At 38.6% G+C, this 20,927-nt stretch overlaps 3 protein-coding genes and 1 pseudogene across 3 annotated transcripts; all 4 read left to right on the forward strand.

Annotated features, from left to right (window-relative positions):
* The first annotated feature begins 1,439 nt into the window (after positions 1–1,439).
* Positions 1,440–2,387, forward strand: LOC120545533 (olfactory receptor 52K1-like). Its single transcript, XM_039779942.1, has one exon. The coding sequence runs from the start codon at positions 1,440–1,442 to the stop codon at positions 2,385–2,387; it is 948 nt and encodes a 315-aa protein (XP_039635876.1).
* Positions 2,388–6,527: 4,140 nt separating this feature from the next.
* LOC120545541 (olfactory receptor 52K1-like) lies at positions 6,528–7,472 on the forward strand. The gene has a single exon (XM_039779950.1). It carries the CDS (start codon positions 6,528–6,530, stop codon positions 7,470–7,472), a length of 945 nt encoding a protein of 314 aa, XP_039635884.1.
* Positions 7,473–11,710: 4,238 nt separating this feature from the next.
* Positions 11,711–12,564, forward strand: LOC120545546 (annotated as a pseudogene).
* A 5,868-nt stretch (positions 12,565–18,432) lies between these two features.
* Positions 18,433–19,380, forward strand: LOC120545568 (olfactory receptor 52E4-like). The gene has a single exon (XM_039780036.1). It carries the CDS (start codon positions 18,433–18,435, stop codon positions 19,378–19,380), a length of 948 nt encoding a protein of 315 aa, XP_039635970.1.
* The last annotated feature ends 1,547 nt before the right edge of the window (positions 19,381–20,927 follow it).

Consider the following 20,927-nt stretch of genomic DNA (forward strand, 5'->3'; position numbering starts at 1 on the left):
TGTTAGGAGACAGATATGTCCTGTAGTCAAGATATTTAGAATTTCAGGTTAGGGTCAAATTTGAAAACTGTCTACAGGCTTTATCCATCTCTGAAGTATTGGGTTTGTTCTGTGGCTTACTGAAGAAAAGTAGTTTTTCATGTAATTCATTTTGCAGACATTGCTTTTTCTGTTACTAAGTTTAGTTATTGTGCTTAAAACACAAATGAAACAAAATTTAGGGATTTAGGAGAGTATTTTTAAAGGTACAATCACTGGTCAAAATGTATACACAAGGGTAGCCCCACCAAAAAAAATTCAAAACACAAAAATCACAATTTTCAACGTTCAATAACAATGTTCTGTCTTATTTTCTTAAGACAAGTGAAATCTGTGAAAGTATTTCAACATTTCCCAGAACCTATAATGGAAATATGTGTCTGTATCTTACAACAAGAGAGACGATTCCAGATGATTATGCGTACTGTATTAGAGCTGCAAAGATGAATCAATGAATAAATAAATCGATTCATTGTAAACTATGCCAGATTTAGTGGGGTTATGCAGAGTATGATTGTTTGTGATTGTGTAGTTGCAGCTTTGGTGTAAACAGTTGATCATAAATGAAAATGTCATGTTTACCCAGCTGTTTTTACTAAAATCACTGATTTAAACAGACATATATCAGCATAAAAAAACAATAATTTAATGATTTAGTTGTTGTCCAGTGTCAGTCCCTGTGGTTCGAGAGATTCGATGGGACTCCAGAACATTTTACCGTCAGTTTTGATCAACTAAAAGTCACATGTATGAACACTGGATTGATCCAATTTAACCCTTCAGCTCAGACATCTACAAGCCAGAAAGCTGACAATATGCTGGCAAGATTTAAAGTCAATAACATTATGTACGGTTGACAATCAGTAAATATAATTTGACAGTATGTTTAACAACAAGACACGCTAGTTATCCAGCCACGCCATTGTCCCCAAATCAATATAAAGATTTTCACGAACAAATGATCCTCCATGTTTACTGTCGGCCACAGCCTGGAGCAGCGAGCTGAACAGGAAACGGGATGAGTGATAATTGCTGTGACACAAAAGTCCGTTCAGAGGGGCAGTGTAACTTACTTCCTGCATCTTGTGTGTTGGTGTTCGGATGACGAGCCATTAAAGGACTACACTCAGTGTTGGAAATAACATACTCACATATTCTTTTGATTTTAATGTAGCACATTAATTTAGAGCAGTCACTTTCACCAGAACTACTTAGTAGGTGTTCTATAACACTTTTTAATGGACACCCTGCAGGCAATCAGAATTGAGTATTCACCCAGACCATGGTATACATTTGGATTACAGATTGTGAAAGAAGTACTTGAACTTTTAAAAATGTTTCTATGTTTTCAGATAATCCAACTAAAACCCTTAACAAGGTGGTTTTAAGAAGAAAGAAGGATGGAGAACGTCTCTTCACACAAACATTTCATCCTCGACGGCTTCAGCGAACTCGGAGCGCTGAGGCCCGTCCTCTTCATCCCTTATTCCATAATGTTCGTTGTGTCGCTGTCGGCCAACTCCTTGCTGCTGTACGTCGTCATTTCACAGAGAAGCCTCCACTCGCCGATGTACATCCTCATCGCCGGCATGGCATGTGTGGACCTGAGTCTCCCGCTGTTCTTCGTCCCCCACATGCTGCTGAGCTTCCTGTTTGCCTGGAGGGGAATCTCTCTGATTGGCTGCCTGGTTCAGATGTTTTTCATTCACTTTGTAGGAGCTTTTCAGTCGACGTTGCTGGTATGGATGGCGCTGGACCGCTATTTTGCCATCTGCACGCCACTTTACTATCATGAACGCATGGCGTTAACGAGATTCCTCAAGTTTATCATCCCACTAGTGATCAGAAATGTGTTCATGGTCTCGCTGTTAGTGAGCCTGGCAGGAAAGTTGTCATTCTGCTTCAGAAATGTGATGAACCACTGTTTCTGTGAGCACATGGCCTTAGTGGAGCTGGCCTGTGGAAGCACCGCCATCAACAACCTGGTTGGGTTGATGACAGTGTTCCTCATCCCTGTAGTTGACTTCATTATTATCACTGCCTCCTACATCGTCATATTCAGCTCTGTGCCCAAGTCTGGTGGGTCTGGGGTCAAAGCACTCCAAACGTGCGTCACCCACATTGTGGTCATCATCGTCAGCCTGACCATCGCACTTGTTGCTTTCCTGTCGTATCGGATCAGAAACGGTCTCCCTGCTGAAAGTCGAGTTTTCTTCAGCACCATGTACCTGCTGTTCCCAAGCTGTTTCAACCCGATCATCTACGGCATCAGAACCGCCAAGATCCGACAGCACATCGTGAACACACTGAAGCGCTGTCGTCTTGTCTCAACTGGGACTCATTCATAAGAAACATTTAAAAATGTAAAGTGACTCTACCATTTGGAAGCCTATTTTCATGACGAAAAAAGATGAGACGTTAATGGCAAAAATGAAATGAGTGATGATATAACAATAATATTTATATTCAACAAAACTGCATGAGAATAATAGCGCTACAGAGGGTAATGAATGATACATGTTAAAGAGTAGAAATAACAGCATGTGCCCATTTACAAGACATGAACATTTATGAATTTGTCCTAGGAAGCGTTTCACTAAGTTTATAAGGTGGCACCCTAACTCTACAACTCACGAAACTGCATAACTTTAACTCCCACCTTTAGAAGAATGTTTCTGACATGGCGAGGGTGGCTAGGGACATGGAATCAGTGGGCAATTCGTAAAGCCTCTATTGTGGAGGTGGCTGCTTAAAATTAAGGTCACGCAGTCTTTATTTTCTTATTTTTTTTACACTCAGTCAATTGGCTGCAAGATGATGAGCTGCTGAACTTTGTCTGTCCAGCCAATGGCAGCGTCAGACGGAGGGTATTAAAGTGCTGAGTAGTAGGTAGACGGAGGGATGGATGAAGGAGAGTCAGAAGGTGAAATCAACACCCTGCATACGAGACACATTTACTGATGAACACAAAGAGTAAGTCAAAATCTGCTTTTTATTTTCTTCATGTTTGAGTCCTGAAATCTGATTTTCTTCAAACCAGCAAGACAGTCAGACAGTGATGGAAGATTATTTTGCGTTGTTTTGTTTGACGTGTTCTAAAATAATGTTATTGTCATATATATTGATCAATGTTTGTATGTTGCACTCTTCTAGATAGAGACATCCTTGGAAAACTCCCAACACAAGGGAACCTGAACTGAGAACAAGTTGAATTCATGCTGAAATCTAACAAGTGGCTTTTCTTTCTCTGCTGAAGCGGTGTGTTTGTTCTGGGACTCACTGAAGAATCAAACTTCCTCTACACAGTGTAATTAATAATGCATTTGCTTTTGTTTCTGTCACAGAGTTCCAACCCAGTGAAGTCAAGTCAATTGTGTTTGTACAGCTTTAAAATCACACTTTTTTAAGGTCTTAGCAAACTGTTCAGCATACAATGATCCAAGATTTCTTTTGCTGTGTGATTACCTAAACGTATGTAATCTCTAATCATCTTTTAAGGTTCAGCGTTCAGCATCCTCAGGTAACTTAAGTTATGAATAGAGATGTTCCAATACCATTTTTTTTCTTCCTGATACCTGAACTTGCATATCAGCCGATACAGAGTAACAATCCAATAACATTGTGTTACAAAAAAAGCTGTAAACTATGTGTTTTATGATATTTATTGATATACTGTATGTTTATGATAAAATTGCTATCGTCGTTGTATGGCCTGGCTCAGGTTAAACTCTTTGTAAAATATGAACAATACATACAAAGGATGTATGCCATAGAACTTTCTTTTATTAACTAGTTAGAGAGTCATAGCCAAAAAAGAACATAAACAAACTACTTTAAAGTAGATTCTTGTCGTGGCTAAGTTACGTGGTATCGGATCAGTGCATAGACCCGAATATTCACCGATACCGATAGCAGCATTTTAGGCTTAGAGTCGGGGTCCTGCCTCAGGCTGTCAGGGTTCTAATTCATAATAATGACCGGCTCGCTCTACATTATCCCTTACTTAACTTTTCTTATTGCTTTAATCCATATTTATGTTTAATAATAACTTTGTATTCATTTTTATATTTACCTATTTATATCGTTTATAGCATGCTTTTAGATTTTATTATTCTTTCCTTTTCGGGGGTTAATTTCCACCTGCAGAGGGGGTCCCACCTAATATGTTTTTATATGTTTATATGTATTTTATAAATATTTAAAAAATGCCTTGGTTGTCCTTTATAATATTTGTTCTGCCTAATATATATTTTAATAATGTTATTGTTTGTTTCTATATTCTCTAATATTCATTATTATTATTATTATTATTATTATTATTATTATTATCATCATTTATTATTACACATTGAATTACTTGCCTCAAGATTTTTAACATGATAATACACATGCCATTGGTTTTATGCATGACTAACAGTGTGGTTTTATTATATAATGTATTTTAAATTATTTATGGTTATTAATTGTATGGCACTTTTAAACCTCAGCACTTATTACTAATTATTAATTGTGCATGTACTTTTTAACCTCAAGGGCAAGTTATTCAGGTAGTATTTTAGACCTTTTAAATAAAATTGGGATACTTTTATATTGTGATGCCAGGGCATTTATTTTCATATTTGTATATATAATTTTTATTAATTTTAATTATTTATTGTGAAATGTCTCCAGGAGAGAGACCAGGGCAGGTGTGGAGGTGACCTTTTTTAAGTTTTATTCTCCGCTGTCTGTCCTGTCCAGTTGTTCTTTTAACCTGTTTTTAATATCTGGCTATTTTTTGAACAGCTTTTATATAACCCAACTTGTTTTTTTAAGGAGTTTTATTCACACCAGTGGTCCCCTTTGTACCCGTGGCCCTACTGCGAGTGCCCATCCCAGGCATTGCGTGTTTTAACCCAAAACCTAACCCTAACCCTTTCTCTTTTATATGATATGACTTTTCTTATTGCTTTAATTCAAATTTAAGTTTATTAATAACTTTGTATTCGTTTTTATATTTACCTATTAATATCTTTTATAGCATGCTTTTAGATTTTATTATTCTTTCCTTTTCCTTTTCAGGGGTTCATTTCCACCTGCAGAGGGGGTCCCACCTAATATGTTTTTATGTTTTTTAATAAATATTTTAAAAATGTCTTGGTTGTCCTTTATAATATTTGTTCTGCCTAATATATATTTTAGTAATTTTATTGTTTCTTTCTCTATTTTCTACGTATACCCACTAAGAAATCTCCAGGATTTCCATATACCCACCTAAAATGTGCAATGATACGCAACACCATAGTTTTGTGACAGAACTTTCACTTATACAGATATTTGTATTCACAAATACAAATACAGTAACGTGACAGCAAACTAAACTAACACTGGAGAACATTAAGAGAGAGACTTTTCTCATCTTTCATCGAACCCCACCCTGCGCGAGCCCAGTGCAGTGTGTGTGCAAAGCAACCAAGTCCAAATGCTCCGCCTACACTAACGCCAGTATCCTCCTTTCACCGCACATTAAAGGAAAATATAAATAGCCTATTTTATTTTGTCCTCGTTAATTTGGGGTCAACTTTTGTGATCCAGGCTGAGGTCCCTGATGTGAAAGCCTCCTTACTGCTTTATATTCCATTATATTTTTGAATGTCATCTGTTTTCCTTCTCATGGGATAAATAAAGGTATTCCCACCATAAATTGGTGCATAAAAGGGTATCAGAAGGCAGGAAATAAAGTCTTTGACGCTCAAAATAACCCTGGGGGAGGACACCCAGACCCCATACTTTGATTTGCCCCCGCACCCCTAAGGCCCATTCTGAGCCAGGAAAAAATAAAAGTGGTACAGTATACCAACTACAATACTTAGACCCTAACTATGTGTACTCCACAAGTCTGAGCTAACATCTCTTGTAGTCAGGTGTGCTTTGTAATCTGTGATGCGACAGAGCAGCAAACTGTAGCAGCTTCAATGTTTCTCCCACAGAAGCAGACTGCTGTCACGCTTGCCGTCACTCGCATCTCCGTGGTCAAACAAGCCCGCCTAAAGTTGGAGACAGACGCCGGCAGAGCAGAGTGAAGTCTCGTTGAGTGAGCGGAGCGAAAAACAGTGTCTGAAAAATGATGTAAATGAAATGAGCTGGTTTGACCATGGAGACGTCCAGAACACAGGACCTTCTTCCTGTTTTTACGTTGTTGTTCTCGCCCCCCCAGACACATCTGATCAATAAGAGGACTGAACGTTGTTGCGTGGTTTGTGATGATGCATTTTGGTTGGCTTGGATTTTTCTCTGTGTGAAATGAAACTGAACCAAGGGGGGAAAACGATCCAAGTTTAAGAACTCATCAACTGATTCAGACCAGAGAAAACTAACTTTAGGTGTGAAAACACAGTGCCACACACACAGGAATACACTTGTGGAGAAGTGAATTAACGATCCAAATGTTTGTCTCTGTTTTCAGGCTGAAAGTCAAACCCTGAAGGTGGTTTTAAGAAGAAAGAAGGATGGAGAACGTCTCTTCACACAAACATTTCATCCTCGACGGCTTCAGCGAACTCGGAGCGCTGAGGCCCGTCCTCTTCATCCCTTATTCCATAATGTTCGTTGTGTCGCTGTCGGCCAACTCCTTGCTGCTGTACGTCGTCATTTCACAGAGAAGCCTCCACTCGCCGATGTACATCCTCATCGCCGGCATGGCATGTGTGGACCTGAGTCTCCCGCTGTTCTTCGTCCCCCACATGCTGCTGAGCTTCCTGTTTGACTGGAGGGGAAGTTCTCTGATTGGCTGCCTGGTTCAGATGTTTTTCATTCACTTTGTAGGAGCTTATCAGTCGACGTTGCTGGTATGGATGGCGCTGGACCGCTACTTTGCCATCTGCACGCCACTTTACTATCATGAACACATGGCGTTAACGAGATTCCTCAAGTTTATCATCCCGCTAGTGCTCAGAAATGTGTTCATGGACTCGCTGTTAGTGAGCCTGGCAGGAAAGTTGTCATTCTGCAGAAACGTGATGAACCACTGTTTCTGTGAGCACATGGCCTTAGTGGAGCTGGCCTGTGGAAGCACCGCCATCAACAACCTGGTTGGGTTGATGACAGTGTTCCTCATCCCTGTAGTTGACTTCATTATTATCACTGCCTCCTACATCGTCATATTCAGCTCTGTGCCCAAGTCTGGTGGGTCTGGGGTCAAAGCACTCCAAACGTGCGTCACCCACATTGTGGTCATCATCGTCAGCCTGACCATCGGACTTGTTGCTTTCCTGTCGTATCGGATCAGAAGCGGTCTCCCTGCTGAAAGTCGAGTTTTCTTCAGCACCATGTACGTGCTGTTCCCAAGCTGTTTCAACCCGATCATCTACGGCATCAGAACCGCCAAGATCCGACAGCACATCGTGAACACACTGAAGCGCTGTCGTCTTGTCTCAACTGGGACTCATTCATAAGAAACATTTAAAAATGTAAAGTGACTCTACCATTTGGAAGCCTATTTTCATGACGAAAAAAAGATGAGACGTTAATGGCAAAAATGAAATGAGTCAAATGTAATATAACATAATAATATTTATATTCAACAAAACTGCATGAGAATAATAGCGCTACAGAGAGTAATGAATGATACATGTTAAAGAATAGAAATAACAGCATGTGCCCATTTACAAGACATGAACATTTATGAATTTGTCCTAGGAAGCGTTTCACTAAGTTTATAAGGTGGCACCCTAACTCTACAACTCACGAAACTGCATAACTTTAACTCCCACCTTTAGAAGAATGTTTCTGACATGGCGAGGGTGGCTAGGGACATGGAATCAGTGGGCAATTTGTAAAGCCTCTATTGTGGAGGTGGCTGCTTAAAATTAAGGTCACGCAGTCTTTATTTTCTTATTTTTTTTACACTCAGTCAATTGGCTGCAAGATGATGAGCTGCTGAACTTTGTCTGTCCAGCCAATGGCAGCGTCAGACGGAGGGTATTAAAGTGCTGAGTAGTAGGTAGACGGAGGGATGGATGAAGGAGAGTCAGAAGGTGAAATCAACACCCTGCATACGAGACACATTTACTGATGAACACAAAGAGTAAGTCAAAATCTGCTTTTTATTTTCTTCATGTTTGAGTCCTGAAATCTGATTTTCTTCAAACCAGCAAGACAGTCAGACAGTGATGGAAGATTATTTTGCGTTGTTTTGTTTGACGTGTTCTAAAATAATGTTATTGTCATATATATTGATCAATGTTTGTATGTTGCACTCTTCTAGATAGAGACATCCTTGGAAAACTCCCAACACAAGGGAACCTGAACTGAGAACAAGTTGAATTCATGCTGAAATCTAACAAGTGGCTTTTCTTTCTCTGCTGAAGCGGTGTGTTTGTTCTGGGACTCACTGAAGAATCAAACTTCCTCTACACAGTGTAATTAATAATGCATTTGCTTTTGTTTCTGTCACAGAGTTCCAACCCAGTGAAGTCAAGTCAATTGTGTTTGTACAGCTTTAAAATCACACTTTTTTAAGGTCTTAGCAAACTGTTCAGCATACAATGATCCAAGATTTCTTTTGCTGTGTGATTACCTAAACGTATGTAATCTCTAATCATCTTTTAAGGTTCAGCGTTCAGCATCCTCAGGTAACTTAAGTTATGAATAGAGATGTTCCAATACCATTTTTTTTCTTCCTGATACCTGAACTTGCATATCAGCCGATACAGAGTAACAATCCAATAACATTGTGTTACAAAAAAAGCTGTAAACTATGTGTTTTATGATATTTATTGATATACTGTATGTTTATGATAAAATTGCTATCGTCGTTGTATGGCCTGGCTCAGGTTAAACTCTTTGTAAAATATGAACAATACATACAAAGGATGTATGCCATAGAACTTCTTTTTATTAACTAGTTAGAGAGTCATAGCCAAAAAAGAACATAAACAAACTACTTTAAAGTAGATTCTTGTCGTGGCTAAGTTACGTGGTATCGGATCAGTGCATAGACCCGAATATTCACCGATACCGATAGCAGCATTTTAGGCTTAGAGTCGGGGTCCTGCCTCAGGCTGTCAGGGTTCTAATTCATAATAATGACCGGCTCGCTCTACATTATCCATACTTAACTTTTCTTATTGCTTTAATCCATATTTATGTTTAATAATAACTTTGTATTCATTTTTATATTTACCTATTTATATCGTTTATAGCATGCTTTTAGATTTTATTATTCTTTCCTTTTCGGGGGTTAATTTCCACCTGCAGAGGGGGTCCCACCTAATATGTTTTTATATGTTTATATGTATTTTATAAATATTTAAAAAATGCCTTGGTTGTCCTTTATAATATTTGTTCTGCCTAATATATATTTTAATAATGTTATTGTTTGTTTCTCTATTTTCTAATATTCATATTATTATTATTATTATTATTATTATTATTATTATTATCATCATTTATTATTACACATTGAATTACTTGCCTCAAGATTTTAACATGATAATACACATGCCATTGGTTTTATGCATGACTAACAGTGTGGTTTTATTATATAATGTATTTTAAATTATTTATGGTTATTAATTGTATGGCACTTTTAAACCTCAGCACTTATTACTAATTATTAATTGTACGTGTACTTTTTAACCTCAAGGGCAAGTAATTCAGGTAGTATTTTAGACTTTTTAAATAAAATTGGGATACTTTTATATTGTGATGCCAGGGCATTTATTTTCATATTTGTATATATAATTTTTATTAATTTTAATTATTTATTGTGAAATGTCTCCAGGAGAGAGACCAGGGCAGGTGTGGAGGTGACCTTTTATTTAAAGTTTTATTCTCCCGCTGTCTGTCCTGTCCAGTTGTTCTTTTAATCTGCTTTTAATATCTGGCTATTTTTTGAACAGCTTTTATATAACCCAACTTGTTTTTTTAAGGAGTTTTATTCACACCAGTGGTCCCCTTGTACCCGTGGCCCTCGCAGTGCCCATCCCAGGCATTGCGTTTTAACCCAAACCTAACCCTAACCCTTTCTCTTTTATATGATATGACTTTTCTTATTGCTTTAATTCAAATTTAAGTTTATTAATAACTTTGTATTCGTTTTTATATTTACCTATTAATATCTTTTATAGCATGCTTTTAGATTTTATTATTCTTTCCTTTTCCTTTTCAGGGGTTCATTTCCACCTGCAGAAGGGGGTCCCACCTAATATGTTTTTATGTTTTTTTTAATAAATATTTTAAAAATGTCTTGGTTGTCCTTTATAATATTTGTTCTGCCTAATATATATTTTAGTAATTTTATTGTTTCTTTCTCTATTTTCTACGTATACCCACTAAGAAATCTCCAGGATTTCCATATACCCACTTAAAAATGTGCAATGATACGCAACACCATAGTTTTGTGACAGAACTTTCACTTATACAGATATTTGTATTCACAAATACAGGGTCGAGTAACGTGACAGCAAACTAAACTAACACTGGAGAACATTAAGAGAGAGACTTTTCTCATCTTTCATCGACCCACTCCTCGCTGAGCCCAGTGCGTAGTGTGTGCAAAGCAACCAAGTCCAAATGCTCCGCCTACACTAACGCCAGTATCCTCCTTTCACCGCACATTAAAGGAAAATATAAATAGCCTATTTTATTTTGTCCTCGTTAATTTGGGGTCAACTTTTGTGATCCAGGCTGAGGTCCCTGATGTGAAAGCCTCCTTACTGCTTTATATTCCATTATATTTTTGAATGTCATCTGTTTTCCTTCTCATGGGATAAATAAAGGTATTCCCACCATAAATTGGTGCATAAAAGGGTATCAGAAGGCAGGAAATAAAGTCTTTGACGCTCAAAATAACCCTGGGGGAGGACACCCAGACCCCATACTTTGATTTGCCCCCGCACCCCTAAGGCCCATTCTGAGCCAGGAAAAAGTAAAAGTGGTACAGTATACCAACTACAATACTTAGACCCTAACTATGTGTACTCCACAAGTCTGAGCTAACATCTGTTGTAGTCAGGTGTGCTTTGTAATCTGTGATGCGCAGAGCAGCAAACTGTAGCAGCTTCAATGTTTCTCCCACAGAAGCAGACTGCTGTCACGCTTTGCCGTCACCTCGCATCTCCGCGGTCAAACAAGCGCCGCTAAAGTTGGAGACAGACGCCGGCAGAGCAGAGTGAAGTCTCGTGAGCAGAGCGGACGTAAAAACAGTGTTCGAAAAATGATGTAAATGAAATGAGCTGGTTTGACCATGGAGACGTCCAGAACACAGGACCTTCTTCCTGTTTTTACGTTGTTGTTCTCGCCGCACACACATCTGATCAATAAGAGGACTGAACGTTGTTGCGTGGTTTGTGATGATGCATTTTGGTTGGCTTGGATTTTTCTCTGTGTGAAATGAAACTGAACCAAGGGGGAAAACGATCCAAGTTTAAGAACTCATCAACTGATTCAGACCAGAGAAAACTAACTTTAGGTGTGAAAACACAGTGCCACACACACAGGAATACACTTGTGGAGAAGTGAATTAACGATCCAAATGTTTGTCTCTGTTTTCAGACTGAAAGTCAAACCCTGAAGGTGGTTTTAAGAAGAAAGAAGGATGGAGAACGTCTCTTCACACAAACATTTCATCCTCGACGGCTTCAGCGAACTCGAGCGCTGAGGCCCGTTCCTTTCATCCCTTATTCCATAATGTTCGCTGTCGCTGTCGGCCAACTCCTTGCTGCTGTACGTCGTCATTTCACAGAGAAGCCTCCACTTTGCCGATGTACATCCTCATCGCCGGGCATGGCATGTGTGGACCTGAGTCTCCGCTGTTCTTCGTCCCCACATGCTGCTGAGCTTCCTGTTTAACTGGGAGCGGGAATCTCGCTGATTGGCTGCCTGGTTCAGATGCACTTGATTCATTTGCTAGGAGCTTTTCAGTCGACGTTGCTGGTATGGATGGCACTGGACCGCTACTTTGCCATCTGCACGCCACTGTACTACCATGAACGCATGGCGTTAACGAGATTCCTCAAGTTTATCATCCCGCTAGTGATCAGAAACGTGTTCATGGTCTCGCTGTTAGTGAGCCTGGCAGGAAAGTTGTCATTCTGCTTCAGAAATGTGATGAACCACTGTTTCTGTGAGCACATGGCCTTAGTGGAGCTGGCCTGTGGAAGCATCACCATCAACAACCTGGTTGGGTTGCTGACAGTGTTCCTCATCCCTGTAGCTGACTTTATTGTAATCACTGCCTCCTACATCGTCATATTCAGCTCCATGCTGAGTTCTGGTAAGTCAGGTATCAAAGCGCTTCATACCTGCGTCACCCACATTGTAGTCATGAGTGTCAGTTTGACCATCATACTCACAGCTTTCCTGTCGTATCGCATCAGAAACGGTCTCCCTGAAGCCATTCGGGTTTTCTTCAGCACCATGTACCTGTTCTTTCCGAGCTGTTTCAACCCGATCATCTACGGCATCAGAACCGCCGAAATAAGACAGCAGATCATGAACACACTGAAGTGCTTTCGCTTTGTCCGAACTGTGACTCATTCTTAAGAATCTATTTCTATTTAAATTGTTTCTGGGATGTAAAATGTCTTGACTTTTCCAGACAAAAGTATGCTGAACATGAAATGTTGATATGCCAGTGATCAAAACTATTGTACAACATTGAGTATGTTCATGTACACTAATATTCCACTATTATTCCAAATATGACAATTGTCAAAATGTGATCCAGGTCATGCAAACAGAATATTCAGTTTGGATATTCATAATAAGGCCTTTTTCTGAATATAGCATTTTCAGATTAAGACGTGGGATATGCCGGTATTATTCAGGTTTTAGAAGCATTCTTTGGACATGTATACAGCTCATTTAGAATCTGCATCTCAATCAATTTTTTTTACTGTAGTTTGTGACAGTTTACGGCCTCTTGCATGTTTACGGCTTATGGTCAGCTCTGTGTTTTGATATGGTTGTTGTGCACAAACCAACCAGCTGGAAATTATCAGGCTTGCGGTAGAGATGCATGGCCAAAAGAAAAGAAGGAGAAACACAGTTACTTTTAACCATTATCAAAGATTATCAACAGGTTTTTAGATATGCACAAACATTGCTACGCCAACCTTTTAAAGAAGGTGGTTGAAGGAATGAAAGAAGAAGGCTGTAATCACACGCTCCAACAAGTCCGCCACCTCTGGAAAACTTATTAAAAAATTCTATTTTGCACTACAGAATATATACAGGAATATTGTTGGAACATTAACTTTCCTTAGGCACGTAAACAGCTTGGTCAGAATATTGTCTTTTTAAGAATAAGGGCAAAAACATGTGATGGAAACACAGTCAGTGCATGTCATAGAAATCTACAAAGTTGGCTGGTGGATTCAGACCCATGACCTTTGTGTTATGAGGCGACTTCAGGCCTCTAACAATTGTGGTTGGATGTTTTGCACTTTGGCGCTCCCATGTGGCGGTAGCGGAATATGTTCAAATTATTGAAAGTTTGAAGGAAATGATGTAAAGTGAAACCAGTGAACTACAGTTGTCTTTCAAGCTTGTGTGTAGAGTACTATTGAATGAATGTATTTTAAAACAAGAAATAGAGAATCTGTTATGACATCACACCCATAGGGAAATGCTCAATACATGAATAAGAACTGTGGACATACTAAAATAAAAGAGGAAGACTAAAACCTAATGCAATTAATAAATTAATATCAGTAGTTCATGCTGTAGGAACAACACTTTATTCAAACATTGGTTTGGATTAAATCAATTGAACTCTTACTTTATGATACCAATCAAACAGATGAGTCTTTTTTCAGTTTTCACAGAATCAAATGTAACAGATTCAGAACAGTAACCTTGTTAAGTGTCCACTTTGCATGGTAAGTATTGTCCCAAAAGGAACACTTATGTTAAAACACTTACTGGAAATGACAAGCAGTCGACTTGGCTCGCCGCCTCTCAAAATCTGACGAAAAACTTTGAAACTGACCTTTGTCGATCAAAAAAAACGATTCAGCAACTGTATGGCTTATTTCTCGCTAAAACTACTCATTGACGCAGCACATTATTGTGGAATATCTGTTCATCTGTGGGGTTTTTTGGTGCAGAAATGAAGTAGTGGCAATGTATCAGATAGCCATGTCATTACATCAGATATGCAGCAGGGAGCACTGTGGACAAACAAGTCACTGAAGTGCAAGGCAGTAAAGTAGCGGACGTTTGTTGCTAACCAGAAGTGCAAAATGAGGATAAACAATGAGAACAGAAGCGACAGCGAGTAACTGTCAGTTTATTACACACAGATATGTTGAATATTTTCTATTTTTGCACTTTCATTACGGCGTGTTTATATGTGGTGAGTAGGCTACTATTTGAATTTCTGTCTGCATGTTTATTGCCTATTATTTTCTGTTTACACTTACACCATCTGAGGAAATTGTGTTAATAATCTGTATCCTTATGACTCATTCCACTGTGCCAGCCACTCTTGATGTTTTTCAATAAAGGACATCTGGGGACATTGATGTTTATTGCCGAGATTATATTCAACTTTTCATCAACTTTTGGGGAGTAGTCCAAACTTTTAACTAACACTATTCGTTAATGCTCTTGTAAGCATCCATAACTTGTCGTCGCTCTTTGATTTTTACACTCAGTCAATTGGCTGCAAGATGATGAGCTGTTGAACTTTGTCTGTGCAGCCAATGGCAGCGTCAGACGGAGGGTATTAAAGTGCTGAGTAGTAGGTAGACGGAGGGATGGATGAAGGACAGTCAGCAGGTGAAATCAACACCCTGCATACGAGACACATTTATTTTCTTCAAAAAAGCAAGACAGTCAGACAGTGATGGGAGGTTATTTCCCCTTGTGTTGTTTGACGTGTTCTAAAATAATGTTATTGTCATATATATTGATCAATGTTTGTATGTTGCACTCTTCTAGATAGAGACATCCTTGGAAAACTCCCAACACAAGGGAACCTGAACTGAGAACAAGTTGAATTCATGCTGAAATCTAACAAGTGGCTTTTCTTTCTCTGCTGAAGCGGTGTGTTTGTTCTGGGACTCACTGAAGAATCAAACTTCCTCTACACAGTGTAATTAATAATGCATTTGCTTTTTTTTCTGTAACAGAGTTCCAACCCAGTGAAGTCAAGTCAATTGTGTTTGTACAGCTTTAAAATCACACTTTTTTAAGGTCTTAGCAAACTGTTCAGCATACAATGATCCAAGATTTCTTTTGCTGTGTGATTACCTAAACGTATGTAATCTCTAATCATCTTTTAAGGTTCAGCGTTCAGCATCCTCAGGTAACTTAAGTTATGAATAGAGATGTTCCAATACCATTTTTTTAATTCCTGATACCCGAACTTGCGTATCAGCCGATACGGAGTAACAATCCAATAACATTGTGTTACAAAAATAGCTGTAAACTATGTGTTTTATGATATTTATTGATATACTGTATGTTTATGATAAAATTGCTATCGTCGTTGTATGGCCTGGCTCAGGTTAAACTCTTTGTAAAATATGAACAATACATACAAAGGATGTATGCCATAGAACTTTCTTTTATTAACTAGTTAGAGAGTCATAGCCAAAAAAGAACATAAACAAACTACTTTAAAGTAGATTCTTGTCGTGGCTAAGTTACGTGGTATCGGATCAGTGCATAGACCCGAATATTCACCGATACCGATAGCAGCATTTTAGGCTTAGAGTCGGGGTCCTGCCTCAGGCTGTCAGGGTTCTAATTCATAATAATGACCGGCTCGCTCTATATTATCCATACTTAACGTTTCATTGCTGCCAAAGGCAAGTGAGTCCTCACAACGCTGTTTATTTTGATGCATATTTTGTGTGTCTGTTGCACCAAAACTGTGATATTGTATTTTTTTAGAGCCTAAGTCTTTATTTGAATATTTTATAATGATTTACTTATTATTTACTTATTATTTACTTAACTTAACCCTTTCTTTTGAACAGCTTTTATATAACCCAACTTATTTTTTTAAGGAGTTTAATTCACACCAGTGGTCCCCTTGTGCCCGTGGCCCTCGCAGTGCCCATCCCAGGCATTGCGTTTTAACCCAAACCTAACCCTAACCCTTTCTCTTTTATATGATATGACTTTTCTAATTGCTTTAATCCATATTTATGTTTAATAATAACTTTGTATTCATTTTTATATTTACCTATTTATATCTTTTATAGCATACTTTTAGATTTTATTATTCTTTCCTTTTCGGGAGTTAATTTCCACCTGCAGAGGGGGTCCCACCTAATATGTTTTTAAATTGTTTTAAATAAATATTTTAAAAATGCCTTGGTTGTCCTTTATAATATTTGTTCTGCCTAATATATATTTTAATAATTTTATTTTTTCTTTCTCTATTTTCTAATATTTATTATTATTATTATTATTATTATTATTATCATTTATTATTACACATTGAATTACTTGCCTCAAGATTTTAACATGATAATACACATGCCATTGGTTTTATGCATGACTAACAGTGTGGTTTTATTATATAATGTATTTTAAATTATTTATGGTTATTTATTGTATGGCACTTTTAAACCTCAGCACTTATTACTAATTATTAATGATATGTGTACTTTTTAACCTCAAGGGCAAGTAATTCAGATAGTATTTTAGACTTTTTAAATAAAATTGGGATACTTTTATATTGTGATGCAAGGGCATTTATTTTCATATTTTTATTTTATAATTTTTTTATTTTATAATTTTTATTAATTTTAATTATTTATTGTGAAATGTCTCCAGGAGAGAGACCAGGGCAGGTGTGGAGGTGACCTTTTATTTAAAGTTTTATTCTCCCGTTGTCTGTCCTGTCCAGTGGTTCTTTTAACCTGCTTTTAATATCTGGCTTGTGTGTATGAATGGTGTATTTCGGTATGCATTGTAATGAACAAAGCATGAAAATTTGTGTTAATGTGCAATTGACAAAAACATTATTATACATGTTTACACCAATCCATTCCACACAATATAACAAAGACAATCAGCAACCCAAAAAAAGGAATAGGCTGAAGCCTGTGCGTGTTAAAATCCACTAAGTAGGCAAGGAGAGGGTTTAAAAGTTTAACAAGTATTTATTTAAGTAAAATCATAAGAGCATAAACGTGTACACGGGTCCGAGTTGAGCAGGCACCCAGGCTTCTCTCATCAGACTGAATTTTCTGGCTTATACATGAATTCATATATCAGTCTCTAAGAGCATTTTGATTTGTTTATTAAAAGTTGGAGGACCGTGGTTTAGACTTAGCCTCCCAGCAGCCAGCTTGACTGATTATTTTTATTTCTTACAAGCCCAAGGTTTACTTTTTCCTATCCTATAAAGAGAACTTTAGTGTAGAAAGCACCTAATTTTTAGGGGGCTTTCACACCTGCCTCATTTAGTTGTGTTTATTGGCCTAGAGTTGGTTTTCCCCCTCGATGCAGTTTGTTTGGGCATGTGTGAATGCAGCAATCACACTCAAATGTACACCAAAAGCTGACTGAAGAAGCATACCAAGACCACCTTCACGCTTTCAAACCAACTCTGGAGTGGTTTGTCTGTGGTGAGAACTTGATCCGACCTCGAAGTGGTGTAGTCTAGAAGGCAGGAAATAAAGTCTTTGACGCTCAAAATAACCCTGGGGGAGGACACCCAGACACCATACTTTGATTTTCCCCCCCACCCTAAAGGCCCATTCTGAGCCCGGAAAAAATAAAAGTGGTACAGTATACCAACTACAATACTTAGACCCTAACTATGTGTACTCCACAAGTCTGAGCTAACATCTCTTGTAGTCAGGTGTGCTTTGCAATCTGTGATGCGACAGAGCAGCAAACTGTAGCAGCTTCAATGTTTCTCCCACAGAAGCAGACTGCTGTCACGCTTGCCGTCACTCGCATCTCCGTGGTCAAACAAGCCGCCGCTAAAGTTGGAGACAGACGCCGGCAGAGCAGAGTGAAGTCTCGTTGAGCAGAGCAGACGTAAAAACAGTGTCTGAAAAATGATGTAAATGAAATGAGCTGGTTTGACCATGGAGACGTCCAGAACACAGGACCTTCTTCCTGTTTTTACGTTGTTGTTCTCGCCCCCCCAGACACATCTGATCAATAAGAGGACTGAACGTTGTTGCGTGGTTTGTGATGATGCATTTTGGTTGGCTTGGATTTTTCTCTGTGTGAAATGAAACTGAACCAAGGGGGGAAAACGATCCAAGTTTAAGAACTCATCAACTGATTCAGACCAGAGAAAACTAACTTTAGGTGTGAAAACACAGTGCCACACACACAGGAATACACTTGTGGAGAAGTGAATTAACGATCCAAATGTTTGTCTCTGTTTTCAGGCTGAAAGTCAAACCCTGAAGGTGGTTTTAAGAAGAAAGAAGGATGGAGAACGTCTCTTCACACAAACATTTCATCCTCGACGGCTTCAGCGAACTCGGAGCGCTGAGGCCCGTCCTCTTCATCCCTTATTCCATAATGTTCGTTGTGTCGCTGTCGGCCAACTCCTTGCTGCTGTACGTCGTCATTTCACAGAGAAGCCTCCACTCGCCGATGTACATCCTCATCGCCGCCATGGCATGTGTGGACCTGAGTCTCCCGCTGTTCTTCGTCCCCCACATGCTGCTGAGCTTCCTGTTTGACTGGAGCGGAATCTCGCTGATTGGCTGCCTGGTTCAGATGCACTTGATTCATTTGCTAGGAGCTTTTCAGTCGACGTTGCTGGTATGGATGGCACTGGACCGCTACTTTGCCATCTGCACGCCACTCTACTACCATGAACGCATGGCGTTAACGAGATTCCTCAAGTTTATCATCCCGCTAGTGATCAGAAACGTGTTCATGGTCTCGCTGTTAGTGAGCCTGGCAGGAAAGTTGTCATTCTGCTTCAGAAATGTGATGAACCACTGTTTCTGTGAGCACATGGCCTTAGTGGAGCTGGCCTGTGGAAGCATCGCCATCAACAACCTGCTTGGGTTGCTGGCAGTGTTCCTCATCCCTGTAGCTGACTTTATTGTAATCACTGCCTCCTACATCATCATATTTAGCTCTGTGCTGAGTTCTGGTAAGTCAGGTATCAAAGCGCTTCATACCTGCGTCACCCACATTGTAGTCATGAGTGTCAGTTTGACCATCATACTCACAGCTTTCCTGTCGTATCGCATCAGAAACGGTCTCCCTGAAGCCATTCGGGTTTTCTTCAGCACCATGTACCTGTTCTTTCCGAGCTGTTTCAACCCGATCATCTACGGCATCAGAACCGCCGAAATAAGACAGCAGATCATGAACACACTGAAGTGCTTTCGCTTTGTCCGAACTGTGACTCATTCTTAAGAATCTATTTCTATTTAAATTGTTTCTGGGATGTAAAATGTCTTGACTTTTCCAGACAAAAGTATGCTGAACATGAAATGTTGATATGCCAGTGATCAAAACTATTGTACAACATTGAGTATGTTCATGTACACTAATATTCCACTATTATTCCAAATATGACAATTGTCAAAATGTGATCCAGGTCATGCAAACAGAATATTCAGTTTGGATATTCATAATAAGGCCTTTTTCTGAATATAGCATTTTCAGATTAAGACGTGGGATATGCCGGTATTATTCAGGTTTTAGAAGCATTCTTTGGACATGTATACAGCTCATTTAGAATCTGCATCTCAATCAATTTTGTTTTTTTTTGCTGTAGTTTTAGTTTTGCATTTTACGGCCTCTTGCGTGTTTATGGCTTATGGTCAGCTCTGTGTTTTGATATGGTTGCTGTGCACAAACCAACCAGCTGACAGTTTTCAGGGCTGCGTTAGAGATGAATGGCCAAAAGAAAAGAAGGAGAAACACAGTTACTTTTAACCATTATCAAAGACAACAGTTTTTAGATATGCACAAACATCACTACGCCAACCTTTTAAAGAAGGTGGTTGAAGGAATGAAAGAAGAAGGCTGTGTCACAAACTCCAACAAGTCCGCCACCTCTGGAAATCTTTAAAAAAAATCCTATTTTGCACTGCTGAATATATACAGGAATATTGTTGGAACCACATAAACAGCTTAGTCAGAATATTGTCTTTTTAAGAATAAGGGCAAGAATATGTGCTTGTAAAAATAGTCAGTGTATGTCATAGAAATCCACAAAGTTGCCTGGTGGATTCAGACCCATGACCTTTGTGTTATGAGGCGACTTCAGGCCTCTAACAATCATGGTTGGATGTTTTGCACTTTGGCGCTCCCATGTGGCGGTAGCGGAATATGTTCAAATTATTGAAAGTTTGAAGGAAATTATGTAAAGTGAAATCAGTGAACTACAGTTGTCTTTCAAGCTTGTGTGTGGAGTACAATTGAATGAATGTATTTTAAAACAAGAAAAAGAGAACTTTGTGAACATTATTCATTAAGTGTTTTCAGATATTTATAGTAAAGTGTGAAGGTTTACTCTTGACCTTAAAAGAAAACTATGTTTTCAACACAGCAGAGATTGATTTTGTGTTGAAATTTTTTTTGTCAACCTATAATTTTGGTTGTTGCCTTTAAAGGGTGTTAAAGTATGACTAAAACAAAATAAAAATTAATTTGTGTAACTATAGTGAGTCCTCTTTACATCCAGACAATGGACAAAATTACATTCCTAAGTACAGGTCATCTGTTATGACATCACACCCATAGGGAAATGCTTGATACATGAATAAGAACTGTGGACATACTAAAATAAAAGAGGAATACTAAAACCTAATGCAATTAATAATTTAATATCAGTAGTACGTGCTGTAGGAACAACACTTTATTCAAACATTGGTTTGGATTAAATCAATTGAACTCTTACTTTATGATACCAATCAAACAGATGAGTCTTTTTTTCAGTTTTCACAGAATCAAAT

This window comes from Perca fluviatilis, chromosome 2 (assembly GCF_010015445.1).
Source record: "Perca fluviatilis chromosome 2, GENO_Pfluv_1.0, whole genome shotgun sequence".
NCBI classification, from domain to species: Eukaryota; Metazoa; Chordata; class Actinopteri; order Perciformes; family Percidae; genus Perca; species Perca fluviatilis.